The 14,513-nt window shown below is 42.9% G+C and overlaps 1 protein-coding gene across 6 annotated transcripts; it reads left to right on the forward strand.

Moving 5' to 3' along the window:
• Positions 1-1,819: 1,819 nt before the first annotated feature.
• LOC139536591 (zinc finger protein Eos-like) lies at positions 1,820-12,592 on the forward strand. 6 transcript variants are annotated; one of them, XM_071337238.1, is made up of 8 exons: positions 1,820-1,989; positions 6,309-6,360; positions 6,507-6,605; positions 6,783-7,046; positions 7,239-7,406; positions 7,557-7,706; positions 7,847-7,978; positions 8,172-12,592. In XM_071337238.1, exons 1-8 carry the CDS (start codon positions 1,957-1,959, stop codon positions 8,984-8,986), a joined length of 1,713 nt encoding a protein of 570 aa, XP_071193339.1. In that variant the 5' UTR covers positions 1,820-1,956; the 3' UTR covers positions 8,987-12,592. The 6 variants fall into 6 exon arrangements, with proteins under 6 accessions (XP_071193339.1, XP_071193340.1, XP_071193344.1 ...); XM_071337239.1 differs by having other exon boundaries at positions 7,850-7,978; XM_071337242.1 differs by lacking the exon at positions 1,820-1,989 and adding an exon at positions 4,891-5,124 and having other exon boundaries at positions 6,457-6,605.
• Positions 12,593-14,513: the final 1,921 nt, after the last annotated feature.

Raw genomic sequence — 14,513 nt, forward strand, 5'->3', positions numbered from 1 at the left:
CGCCGCAAGAGAAAACAAGCGGAGAACCAGAAAAATAAAATCACAGAATCGAGGCCTATCGTGACAGGTACGGAAGATTTTCAAAAAAAGATTTGTGTAGATGCTGTTTCTACAGACGGTTTGTTTAAATGCTTTTAATTAAGTGTGTAGCTGACGATGCCATCAGCCAGATAGGCTAGCCAACTGATAAGCTGTAGCAATAGTGAATGTTTCTGGGCGGTGGGTACCATAGCAACCGCTTAAGAAACATTATTAATATAACTAGCCAGCCAGACATGCTAAAACGTGGAATTGAGAGTAAACACTTGTATCTACAATGTTTGCAATCGATATGATTTAGCTAGGCATCATTAAGAGTCATATTTTATGTTCTTTACTATTTTGTTTTTGTTATATCGAACTGTCACTCGGTCTTTCTGACTCCGGTAACTAGCTAGCCAACGTTAGGTATCTAAAAGCAATTGGCTAGTTACCGTAGTAACGTTCGTTAACAACTTTATCAGTTGGCAGGCTGGCCAGACAGCTAGCTAGTGGTCGCTGAGCTCAGTTAGCTAGTATGTGCTAACAAACTAGCCAACTAAATGAGCCATCTGACTAACGTCAAATATCATAACTAGCTAGCTAACCCTTTCATCAGTGCTAACCAAATATCATTTTTGCTAACGTAGTGCAGGTTACAACCCCCACCAAAGTGAACAACTAGCTAGGTAACGTTAGCTAACTATGTACAGTAACATTACCAAGCACGAATATAGTCTGTTTGGTGGTTATAATAACCTGCATAACCAATGTATCTATAAAAGTAGCTAGCTTTTTAGGCTGTCACACTGTAAACAAGTAAAGTAGATAACTAGATATTTCGATACACATTGACTGAGTGTTAGTGACTTTCTTCTGTACATAAACTTAGCCAAATGTATCTTGGTTTTTCCCAGTTAGTCTTTAATTGTTATGTACTTGGCTGGTAGCATATTTGCTTGTATTGCAATCTAGCTCTATCAACTAAATTACAGACAGTATAGGCCTAGTCCACAGTCTTGAAGAAATTGATAGCTAAGTGTTCAACAAAAGGCCATTGTATCTAGCTTCATTTCATGTCCCCTGAAATTGCTGGGCTTGGCTCAATGAGGGCCAGTTGCACTTCAGGAATTTTCATCTACTATGCATTTCCTGGAACTGTGAATGTGTGTACAGAAGAACAACTGTGATAATTTAGAGGCTCTTCTCTACCTGTTTGTTTTTTCCCTTCAGTTAGCTGGTGTTAGAATGGATGACGACTGCAATGGCCATCCCTACATGTCAGGTATGGAGGGCAGGGCATGGACAGTCCTTTGTATTAGCTGACTTACTGACCTTATGGTTGTGACATTATTGAGATGACTGAATGGACTGTCAGTAGGCCTGTGTGGTGTGTGTGTCTGTCTGTCTGTGTGTGTGTGTGGACTGCAGGCAGCGGAGACTCTTCGAGGGAGTTTTCAGGGGCCATGGGAGGCCGCACAGTGAGCACCCCCAACAGCCAGCACACTTCCCCCAGCCGTTCTCTTAGTGGTCAGTTCCAATTAGTCAATTCCTTTGTTGTAGAAGTAGTGAACTTTATTATTCCAAAGGGAGAGTATGGTAGTTGGTTTTGTGGCTCAGATGTTTTTATTCAACTTTAGCAAGCACAGCCGTGTCTCTGCTCTTATCATATGTCCCTCTCCTGGTCTATTCACTGTCTCTCTCCAGCTAACTCCATCAAAGTGGAACTGTACAGTGATGAGGAGGTGGGCCGTGGCACAGGGCCAGAGGATGAGAAAGGGGACAAGGTGGAGGAGGGGGATTCTGAGCAGGGAGGAGAGGCAGGAGGTGGCTACAGGGAGCTGGCCAGTCCGGAGCCCATGTCACCAGGAGGTGCCATCCGGCTGCCCAATGGGAAACTCAAGTGTGACGTCTGTGGGATGATCTGCATTGGGCCCAATGTCCTCATGGTGCACAAACGCAGCCACACAGGTGACTGACCAATTAATTGAGTGATTAGTCCTTTATAAGATTAGTTTACGGAGCAGATCTGCCCCGAAACCAGGTTGAAATTGTGATTTGGGCACGTGACTGGGAGTGAAACTGATTTCAAATTACTCAAACTGGTTTGAAATTTGGTTTGTACGGGGTCGGGGTGTGTAAACTGGTATGTGCCTCCTCCAGGTGAGCGGCCATTCCAGTGCAATCAGTGTGGGGCCTCCTTTACCCAGAAGGGGAACCTGCTGCGTCACATTAAACTGCACTCAGGGGAGAAGCCCTTTAAATGTCCCTTCTGCAGCTATGCATGCCGCAGACGGGACGCTCTCACCGGCCACGTCCGCACTCACTCGGGTGAGAGGGATACACATACTGTACACACATTATCGCACACACTTGGGTGAAGAAAAGAGGGTCTGAGTTGAGCCTGTCAGTTCTTGAGCAAAGTACACACACACACATTCTGTATGTACTGTATTTACGGTATGTTGACTTTGTCCCCAGTGTCGTCTCCCACAGTGGGAAAGCCTAAGAATTGAATCTAATCTATTTGATTGTGGGTGTCTATACAGTGCATTCGGAAAGTATTCCCTTCTTCCACATTTTGTTACGTTCTTATTCTAAAATATATTTTTTTTAATGTTTCATCAATCTACACACAATACCCCATAATGACAAAACAAAAACTATATATATTTTTTTGTTGTTGCAAATAACAAAAAAATATATAGAAATAGCTTATTTACATAAGTATTCAGACCCTTTGCTATGAGGCGAAATTGAGCTCAGGTGCATCCTGTTTCCATTGATCATCCTTGAAATGTTTCTACAACTTGATTGGATCACGTTTTAGGGAAGACTCAGATGCAGACAGTGTCGAAGTAACAAAAGTTTATTACTAGAACAGGGACAGGAAAAACGACAGGTCAAGGGCAAGCAGAGGTCAATAATCCAAAAGGTACAGTCAAAAGGTACAGAATGGCAGGCAGTCTCAGGGTCAGGGCAGGCAGAATGGTCAAAACCGGGAAAACTAGTAAACAGGAACTATAGAAAAAGACAGGAGCAAGGGGAAAACCGCTTTTAGGCTTGACAGACAAAACGAACTGGCAACAGACAAACCGAGAACACAGGTATAAATACACTCGGGATAATGGGGAAGATGGGCGACACCTGGAGGGGGGTGGTGACAAGCACAAACACAGGTGAAACAGATCGGGGTGTGACAGATTGGAGTCCACCTGTGGTAAATTCAATTGGTTGGACATGATTTGGAAAGGCACACACCTGTCTAGATATTATGTCCCAATGTTGACAGTGCATGTCAGAGAAAAAACCAAGCCATGAGGTTGAAGGAATTGTCCTTAGAGCTCCAAGACAGAATTGTGTCGAGGCACAGATCTGGGGAAGGGTACCAAAAAATGTCTGCAGCATTGAAGTTCCCCAAGAACAAAGTTTCCTCCATCATTCTTAAATGGAAGTAGTTAGGACTCTCCCTAGAGCTGGCAGCCCGGCCAAACTGAGCAATCGGGGGAGAAGGGCCTTGGTCAGGGAGATGACCAAGAACCCGATGGTCACTCTGACAGAGCTCCAGAGTTCCTCTGTGGAGATGGGAGAACCTTCCAGAAGGACAACCATCTCTGCAGCACTCCACCAATCAGGCCTTTATGGTAGAGTGGCCAGACAGAAGCCACTCCTCAGTAAAAATCCCATGACAGCCCGCTTGGGGCAAATACAGATGTGCCAAGCTTGTAGTGTCATATCCAAGAAGACTCGAGGCTGTAATCGCTGCCAAAGGTGCTTCAACAAAGTGCTGAGCAAAGGATCTGAATACTAATGATATACATTTGCAAAAATTTCTAAAAACCTCTTTTTGCTTGGTCATTATGGGGTATTGTGTGTAGATTGATGAAGGGGGGGAAACTATTTAATCCATTTAGAATACGGCTGTAATGTAAAAAAATGTGGGAAAACACTTTCCGAATGCACTGTATGTGAGAGACTTTATAAAATGTGTTTCACCTTTATTTAACCAGGTAGGCCAGTTGAGAACAAGTTCTCATTTACAACTGCGACGTGGCCAAGATAAAGCAAAGCAGTGTGACACAAACAACACAGAGTTACACATGGAATAAACAAACGTACAGTAAATAACACAATCAAGAGTAAAGAATCAAGACGCATCAAGAGACACCAGAATGCCACATTTCAACTGATATCATGCAGTTAAATCAACGGAAACCTATTCTGATAGTTCTCAGGCTCTACATGGCCTTATTTGGATGTACCATGCAATCACATTTTCTCTTTTGGACACAGAAACACACACACACACACACACACACACACACACACACACACACTGTACAGCAGTAGTGTCACCCTGTGGCAGATAAGTAAACAGCCGATCTAAACTGTTTCGTATACTGTCTTTAACATTACTACCACTGCCAAAGTTCTAGTTTTAGGAATACAAATATGTGATTGAGCTTGTTTTTCACCCAGGTCAGTATAAATGTCTGAAGTCAATCTGCATTATTAGACATTATCAGTGACTGTACCCGACTCTTTCGCAGTCTTATGATTGATATTTTATCCTTCAAACGATTTTACTACACTTCTTCCCAACCACTTGATTTTCATAAATCATCCACTCATCAAAATCTTTAGGGAACAAAAATTATACTTCTAGTGGGCTGCAGCCTAAATGAAACTATCTTTGATGAATACAAGGGCAGCCTAGTTTAGTAAAAATACAACACTGGTGAAAAGGGAATTGCCAAGAGTGTGCAACAAATCATTGCATGAAAGAAAGACAGCCTACAGGGAATAAAAAACTATCATCTTTTCCTCTGAATGAAAAAACTGGACTATGTAGGTACTAGGTCCTATGTGACATTTAATGTGCAACACGTGGGTCAGTGGGGGAAGATGGCAGTCCTTAGCGGAGCCACAAACTCGATACACGACATTCTGTTGATGAGAATCCAAGGGAGTTGGATTAAACCGGTCTGTATCCCGGAAATTGTTTAGAATTTGAGGTAAATGCTGCCGGGAGATGCTGTCGCCGCAAGAGAAAACAAGCGGAGAACCAGAAAAATAAAATCACAGAATCGAGGCCTATCGTGACAGGTACGGAAGATTTTCAAAAAAAGATTTGTGTAGATGCTGTTTCTACAGACGGTTTGTTTAAATGGTTTTAATTAAGTGTGTAGCTGACGATGCCATCAGCCAGATAGGCTAGCCAACTGATAAGCTGTAGCAATAGTGAATGTTTCTGGGCGGTGGGTACCATAGCAACCGCTTAAGAAACATTATTAATATAACTAGCCAGCCAGACATGCTAAAACGTGGAATTGAGAGTAAACACTTGTATCTACAATGTTTGCAATCGATATGATTTAGCTAGGCATCATTAAGAGTCATATTTTATGTTCTTTACTATTTTGTTTTTGTTATATCGAACTGTCACTCGGTCTTTCTGACTCCGGTAACTAGCTAGCCAACGTTAGGTATCTAAAAGCAATTGGCTAGTTACCGTAGTAACGTTCGTTAACAACTTTATCAGTTGGCAGGCTGGCCAGACAGCTAGCTAGTGGTCGCTGAGCTCAGTTAGCTAGTATGTGCTAACAAACTAGCCAACTAAATGAGCCATCTGACTAACGTCAAATATCATAACTAGCTAGCTAACCCTTTCATCAGTGCTAACCAAATATCATTTTTGCTAACGTAGTGCAGGTTACAACCCCCACCAAAGTGAACAACTAGCTAGGTAACGTTAGCTAACTATGTACAGTAACATTACCAAGCACGAATATAGTCTGTTTGGTGGTTATAATAACCTGCATAACCAATGTATCTATAAAAGTAGCTAGCTTTTTAGGCTGTCACACTGTAAACAAGTAAAGTAGATAACTAGATATTTCGATACACATTGACTGAGTGTTAGTGACTTTCTTCTGTACATAAACTTAGCCAAATGTATCTTGGTTTTTCCCAGTTAGTCTTTAATTGTTATGTACTTGGCTGGTAGCATATTTGCTTGTATTGCAATCTAGCTCTATCAACTAAATTACAGACAGTATAGGCCTAGTCCACAGTCTTGAAGAAATTGATAGCTAAGTGTTCAACAAAAGGCCATTGTATCTAGCTTCATTTCATGTCCCCTGAAATTGCTGGGCTTGGCTCAATGAGGGCCAGTTGCACTTCAGGAATTTTCATCTACTATGCATTTCCTGGAACTGTGAATGTGTGTACAGAAGAACAACTGTGATAATTTAGAGGCTCTTCTCTACCTGTTTGTTTTTTCCCTTCAGTTAGCTGGTGTTAGAATGGATGACGACTGCAATGGCCATCCCTACATGTCAGGTATGGAGGGCAGGGCATGGACAGTCCTTTGTATTAGCTGACTTACTGACCTTATGGTTGTGACATTATTGAGATGACTGAATGGACTGTCAGTAGGCCTGTGTGGTGTGTGTGTCTGTCTGTCTGTGTGTGTGTGTGGACTGCAGGCAGCGGAGACTCTTCGAGGGAGTTTTCAGGGGCCATGGGAGGCCGCACAGTGAGCACCCCCAACAGCCAGCACACTTCCCCCAGCCGTTCTCTTAGTGGTCAGTTCCAATTAGTCAATTCCTTTGTTGTAGAAGTAGTGAACTTTATTATTCCCAAGGGAGAGTATGGTAGTTGGTTTTGTGGCTCAGATGTTTTTATTCAACTTTAGCAAGCACAGCCGTGTCTCTGCTCTCATCATATGTCCCTCTCCTGGTCTATTCACTGTCTCTCTCCAGCTAACTCCATCAAAGTGGAACTGTACAGTGATGAGGAGGTGGGCCGTGGCACAGGGCCAGAGGATGAGAAAGGGGACAAGGTGGAGGAGGGGGATTCTGAGCAGGGAGGAGAGGCAGGAGGTGGCTACAGGGAGCTGGCCAGTCCGGAGCCCATGTCACCAGGAGGTGCCATCCGGCTGCCCAATGGGAAACTCAAGTGTGACGTCTGTGGGATGATCTGCATTGGGCCCAATGTCCTCATGGTGCACAAACGCAGCCACACAGGTGACTGACCAATTAATTGAGTGATTAGTCCTTTATAAGATTAGTTTACGGAGCAGATCTGCCCCGAAACCAGGTTGAAATTGTGATTTGGGCACGTGACTGGGAGTGAAACTGATATCAAATTACTCAAACTGGTTTGAAATTTGGTTTGTACGGGGTCGGGGTGTGTAAACTGGTATGTGCCTCCTCCAGGTGAGCGGCCATTCCAGTGCAATCAGTGTGGGGCCTCCTTTACCCAGAAGGGGAACCTGCTGCGTCACATTAAGCTGCACTCAGGGGAGAAGCCCTTTAAATGTCCCTTCTGCAGCTATGCATGCCGCAGACGGGACGCTCTCACCGGCCACGTCCGCACTCACTCGGGTGAGAGGGATACACATACTGTACACACATTATCGCACACACTTGGGTGAAGAAAAGAGGGTCTGAGTTGAGCCTGTCAGTTCTTGAGCAAAGTACACACACACACATTCTGTATGTACTGTATTTACGGTATGTTGACTTTGTCCCCAGTGTCGTCTCCCACAGTGGGAAAGCCCTATAAGTGTAGTTACTGTGGACGCAGCTACAAGCAGCAGAGCACCCTGGAAGAGCACCGCGAATGCTGCCACAGCTACCTGCAGAGCCTGGAGACACAGAAGCCAGCCAGTGCTCACACTCAAGGTAGAGGCGAACAAACTCTCACACACGCACACAGAGCAACCTATAGAGCCTTGATAACTTTGACATTTAAATCACATTCATACATACACAAACACTGCATGTTACTGCTTTTATCTACGGTGTGATCATGTCTTCTATAGTAGAGGAGCTGAGGGACCTGGAGTTCATGCCTGACACCCTGCTGCAACCTTCCTCAGACAAGATTACGTTCATCGATCGGCTGGCCAACAGCATCACCAAACGCAAGAGATCCACACCACAGAAATTTGTAGGTCAGCACTTAATTGGAATGTGTAAAGGGGTGGGGTGAGCAAAGGCACCACTCACACACACACAGGTAACACAAAGGGTACAACATCATTGATGAGATCAGGTGTCTGTTTAAAAAAAAAAATAATACCTACCTTCACTAGTTTCTCTGAGTTGTGGTACAGTGTGATTCCCTGCCTTCTATCTGCCCTGCAGGACAGAAGCACATGCGCCACAGTCTAGCTGACACGCCTTACGAGCTCAGCGCCACCTTTGACAAGGACGGGGAGACACACCACGGTCTGGACCAGCCACACTACACCGTCCTGGGAGGAGGCTACCTGGGGGTGCCAGGAGCTGGTGGATCTGAAGGCCTCCGACCCATATGGCTGCCACCCCCTCACCCCTCCTGCCTGTCAGAGCTCCGGCCAGTCATCAGCTCGGCTCACACCCCCATAGCGCCGCCGAGGCTGGACTGCATGGGGGCCGGGGCTGGCCTAGGGTCCACAGGAGTGGGGGGCAGGGAGGCTGCAGAGGGTCACGAGGACCTACCTCTTGGCCGCAGCCACGCCCCTTCGCCTAGCAACGTTTGCCAGGACTCCACAGACACTGAGAGCATGCCGGACGAAGTGTTAAGCAATGTGGTGCCTGCCCTGCCTCTCCACAACAACAATCACCACCTCCACTCCAACCACCACCCACCCCCCCTACTGCACCACAGGGGTAGGGACAGACACAGCCCAAGCCACGCCAGGGAGAGGGAAGAGGATGGCAACTCTGCCATCCCCCCGGCCCCAGGCTCCCCCACCTCCAGGGAGGTGTTTCGGGTGGTGGACGGAGAGGGGCACGTGTTGCGCTCCTTCCGCTGCGAGCACTGCCGCGTGCTCTTCCTGGACCACGTCATGTTCACCATCCACATGGGCTGCCACGGCTTCCGCCAGCCCTTTGAGTGCAACATCTGTGGCCATCGCAGCCAGGACCGCTACGAGTTCTCCTCGCACATTGTCCGCGGGGAGCACCTGCTAGGGTGAGGGATGGCTGGGTGGGCCTCTGTACTTAGGTTTTGTTTGTTTTTTACTCTGAGAGAAGGGCCTACTTGGGTTTGGTCTGCATCACAATAGGGGGTAGTACGAAACTGCTTTTAGTAAATTATTTGTGCAAAGGCGTTGATACTGTTATCACATAAACCTCGACTTCAAATAGGCACATTAGGTCAATTGCATCACTTTTAAAAAAGGAAAGAGAATCCTCACCACTCTGACTGCACTTTTCAAAATGCATGAATTCTTAATGAGAAAATGCACTTTAAAATAGATTTTATTCTGAAGTAAAGGGAGTGAATGCACTTTTTTAAAATCCTCAAAGTGCCTTTCTCTGCTGTGGTCTACCTTTCCTCTCTTATCCTGGTAAAAACTGGGTGCGCAAAACAGCGATGCTACCATCTAAACAATGTGATTTATATGTGACATTGAGTTGTTTCGTCTACTGCACTTGAATCAATATTTTAACCAAGATAAGAACAGTCAGGCTTCCTTGGAATTTGTCAAAGCTCTATTTGAAAAGCACTTAACGGATCTATTCCATTCCGTAACACACCTAGTACCTGGGGGTGTGGCAGACAGTGTGGGGGTGTGGCAGATTGTGTGTAGATGGTATATATTACTGTTGGTCATTTATTTTAATAAGTTGCGGTGCAGACCAGACCCAGGATCCCAAGATAAATGTTCAGAAGAGATTTGAGGGGTTGGCCTCAATGAGGAGTGCACTTTCCAATTTCAGTTTGTGTATATGTTTGTTATTTTGGAAGTTAAGTTAAATGAGAGTTTTAGGCTTTTAGCAGTGTGCATGTCGTGGAATGGGGTGCAGTATGTTTGTTTCCTTTAATTGTTTTTGTTGCACTGAGATACCTGCTGAGATCATTTATATTGAACAATTTTATAGAAGATTACACTTATGGCCTGCACCTTCCTCTGTGCAGCATGTTGAAAGAAATAAAACGTTTTAAACTCATTCCACAAAAGAAGAGAGCCACTGCCACTATTTTGGAGTTGATGTCAACAAAGGGCAGGGAAAAGATTTTTGGCAATTTTAGGTCCTTGATATCCCACTGCTTTGTGTACTACAAAACAAACCTAAATATGATTTTTATTTACAAGTGAGACCTAAAACAATTGTATATTCATTGTGCTGTGCCTTTCATGACGTTGACCTGGGGGACATGTATTAACAGCCATGTTTTGCCAACATATATCTTTATGGATGAGAAGATGTAGTTATTTTGACAATATAACATCAAATATCCTGTCTGCCCCTGCTAAGTAGCCTGCCCATGCTGAATTCTAGATTGCCCTTCACTAGTCACTTTGATTGGCATAGTCACTCATTTCTTAAGTAGCCTAATCATGTTGATGTAAATTGTATTACATCGTCCAAAAAGGAAATAAACATGTTTAAAAAAAGCACTCGGGCATGTAAAAGATATTCAGTTGATAAGTACATGTCCACAAGATTGTTACCTGCTGCTAAGGCATAAATTAGTAGTGTGTGGTTATCCTCTGTGGTTGAGATTGAGAACGTAGTTCTTCGGAAGTGACATTGAAATGCTTATTCTTGTTCAATGATTTTCCTTTTTTCTCATTGGACTTGTTTTTATAGAGCATTAATGTTGGAAAACATTTTCCTTGGAATCATGACTCATTTAGATCCCTTTGGTCAACTTTGACTACCAAGATGTATAGTTTGTATTTTATTTTCCACAACAATGCTTTGCTCAAAGTAACTTGATGAATACGCACTTGTGAATTTAAAAAAAGCACTTACATTGAGAGATTAGGAGACTGAAGGTAAGGGGTCAGTTAGGTCCTGATTGGTTTTGGCAGTTGCCTTACTCGTTTACCTAATCTCTTGGTCTTCACAGTGAATGAACTTGGAAGCCTGTGGGGTTTATAGCTCTTAATTAGGGCCCCAGAGTTTTCTATGGTCAAGCAAAACTACTGTCCCTACTTATGACACAGATGAAGTATGACAGACTGGAAAATCTGCCGTGGGATTTCTTTTTAAAATAAATTAAACTTTACCTCAATTGCCTCTGGGGGGATTAAGGTTTGGTGAATGTTTATTTTTTTTGGTGGTTAATTTTATGTTTTGACAGCGACAGCTCTGTATCTTCACTATTTGATATTTTAATACATTTTACAAAAAAAAAAAGGAATGTGGCTTTGAAGTGGAGTACAAGAAAAGATCTTAAACTATTTCATAGCACTTACATTGTGCTGAATTACAGGGCATAGTTGCATTAATGTTAATCTGGACTGCTGTTTGCCTTGAACGGATATGTAATTACTCTTCAAAGTAGATATTTAGAATGTAAATAAAAAATTGTTTAATTATTGAACTGATGTGGAAGTTGTGCATCGTTTCACACTAATTCGAAGGGCAGGATCTCTCCAGATCTGTTGTTTCTCTTTAAAAATCGGTCTATTGTGCCTTACTCCCTGAGGTTCACTGTTTGAGGATGTTGGCTCAACATTGAGGACAGAACACTTGGTCCAGGGTCAATCTCAATAAGAAGTAACAAATGTATGTAACAGATAACAAATGTATGTAACAGATATTAGGGGGGGGGGGAACTTTAACGAGTGTTAATTATAGCTGTTTCACATCAGTCACCAATCCGACACTTAGCTACATAGACATGACCTTGTCATTCCACAAATCAGGCTGATGGCACAGCACAAAACTCTAGCTTCTGACTCATCTCACAATAGCTTCCATTTACAAATGTGCCTGTGACTTTACTCATGTGTTATGATGCAAAAACAGTTTGTTCTGTAAACCAAATGGCATGTACACAATAATGGACATTAACTGCCAAAGATCGAGGTTTGAGATGGCATGATATTACGGGTCTTTATAAGAATTCATTCTGTCTGTCCCAGAGTAGATAGATGGCTTGTTCTAACAGAGCTATATTAAAGAGCTTGTCAACTGAAATACTAGCAGAGATGTCTGGGCTTTGGTAAGTGTTAAAATGCCAATTCTGACCAATTTTAACCTAACCAGACAAGGATAATAGGACAGGATGTCTCATACTTGCCCTGGCAGTGACCAGTGCAGTTTCTCTTACATGAAATCCATTTTGACCAGAAGTTAAGCAAATCCTTGAAAAAAAGTAAAGGAGGTGATCCTGGATTTTATTCTTTGGTGTACTACACTGGATTGCCATTATGCTTTTAAAACCTGGTGCATGTGGTAACAATGTGGTCTGCTAAACCTTAAAAGTTTTCACAAAAATCTAAAGGACAAATGAGTAAAGCTTATTTTGTATTTCCCCTTAAGGCACCCCAGCTTCAGAGAAAAATATTTTGTTACTGATGTGTGCTTGTTTTTGCCCTCGTTTCAACGTTCCTTTCCTTTTCAAGGTTTCTTGATTGCACTGTGTTTGTGTTCCCTTTGACTTGACTATCTGCTCTGTTACCTTTACTCCTGCCCCTGTGAATGGTGTGGATTCGCTTTAACTGCAGAGCCTTTTTTTCATGTACCATAATGTAATTAAGTATTTGTGTATCAAGATTAAACTACTGTAAATTTTGTACTGTATTGAAGGAGAGTATTCCAAATAAATACACTTGACTGGCTGATATTTTCTACAATGATAAGACATTCATATTTATAAAGATGTATATAAATGTTTTGCAAGTGAAAATTATATTCAAATCAATCTGTTTTACATGGGCTGTGGAGGAACTCTGGGTGGGCCACCCTGTAGAAAGAGAACACATTCCATCAGAACAGTATTCCACAATCACATCATGCAATAACAGCCAACGTTAGAGGAAAAGCAAGAATGGAAATGTCAGTTTCTGTATTTGACTGAGGATTCTCTCAATCCAAGCAGATATCCCAGACATGAGGATTTGTGCAGGCCACAGGTGTCAAACTCATTCCATGGAGGGCAGTATTTGTGGGTTTTCACTCCTCCTTTGTACTTGATTGACCCATTACGGTCACTGATTATTTAGGAACTCCCCTCACCTGGTTGTCTAGGTCTTAATTGGACAAATTGAAAGGAAATAAAGAAAACTAGCACATACTCAGCCCTCCATGGAATGAGTTCAACACTCATGATCACTCAAGTTCACGCAGTAGTGCAGTTTCACATAGAGCTTGGGCAAAACAGGCTTGCCAGAAGAAAGGATGTTTGAGTATGAAGTGTAATAAACCAAGGATCTGGTGGATCTAATCAAGCAAAATACATGCTCCAGTGCCATTCAATGCTAGCATCACATGACTAGTTACCCTCAGACCATTCAACAATCTACTCACATTCAAACACGCTAGCCTCTGAGATATCCTTGACGGCAGCAGCCTCAACAATGTTCCTGATGACAAACTTTTTTTATGGCCTTGTCCTTGTGCAGCGGATGGGCTGCACATGCCCACAGCCCTTCTTGGCACGACCGCAGTTCCGTCTCTTCTTAGTCTATAAAACAAAGGCATAATGAATGTCTTGAAACATCAGCAGAGGCTCACTGTCGAGTTATTCACAAGTGTTCCTCAACTCCAGTCCTTTGTGTAGGTTCATTTCAGCCAATTAGCTACTCCCATTAGCAAGGCTCAATCAACTGATCTAAAAACGTCACAAATGCTGCGTTATTAATTATACTGAAATTACTATAGGTAGAATAATTTGTTAAGCACAAACATAAAGTGCATACAAACAACCAACCTGCGATTTCCCGACTCTTGGTCAACCAAAACAAAACCCATGTTTCAAGCAGGCTCAAGTTCAGTTTCCTCAACTTAAGCCTTATTCAGCATACAAAAAGAGAAAATGTTTATAAATGTTGCCTAAGAGTTTCCTATTAGTGCAGTGGTCTTTGCCAGAATGTGCAAGAAACTAGCTAACCAACTATCGTACATACCGTACCGGCAAATTAGCAATCTAGTTAGCTAGCTGGTCCACAGTTATACAATATTCAATTAAAAAGCCCGACTTAATGCATCAACAGTCACAGTACTGTGGAAATTATTTTTATGGCTGTTTTTTTATTAATATTAATGAGTATGTAAAACAAATAATTCAGTTGAGTTGTTATATAATGAATTGAAATGTATTTAAGTAACTTTAGACAACTTTAATTCATATTGGGAAATCGACCCTGTGAATTGCATTTGACTGGTCAGTTGATTCAGCATCTTCATGAATGATATCACCACACAGGTTACACAGGGCAGCACAGATTCAAAGTATTATGTCCATTTTAGATGAGAGGTTAATTGGCACTGTCTGAGATGATTCTAAACCGTTTGAGCCTTTGAATTACGTGTTCCACATGAACCCTCATGTTGGCTATCAATCTTGTACATGTGGTGTCCTCCACTGACAGCTGTGCGCCTCTTTTTGTGAAGGCTGGAATTGTTCATTTGACCTTCCTCTCATATACCAGATCACGGATTGTGAAGCCTCGGTCAGCCATGACCTCATCATCTGGACAGAGGTTCTCCAGGAACCTAGAATCCAACGTTATATATTTGTTGCTACATCTACCTCCATAT

The sequence above is a fragment of the Salvelinus alpinus genome, chromosome 12, assembly GCF_045679555.1.
Source record: "Salvelinus alpinus chromosome 12, SLU_Salpinus.1, whole genome shotgun sequence".
Lineage (NCBI taxonomy): Eukaryota > Metazoa > Chordata > Actinopteri > Salmoniformes > Salmonidae > Salvelinus > Salvelinus alpinus.

What these genes read in the sequence shown, in the direction of transcription:
- LOC139536591 (XM_071337238.1), top strand. Translation starts at nt 1,957, where the DNA reads ATGTCCTCATGGTGCACAAACGCAGCCACACAG. An exon ending in CCCCAGCCGTTCTCTTAGTG is followed by an intron (nt 6,606 to 6,782) that starts GTCAGTTCCAAT and finishes GTCTCTCTCCAG; the next exon opens with CTAACTCCATCAAAGTGGAA. An exon ending in CCACGTCCGCACTCACTCGG is followed by an intron (nt 7,407 to 7,556) that starts GTGAGAGGGATA and finishes CTTTGTCCCCAG; the next exon opens with TGTCGTCTCCCACAGTGGGA.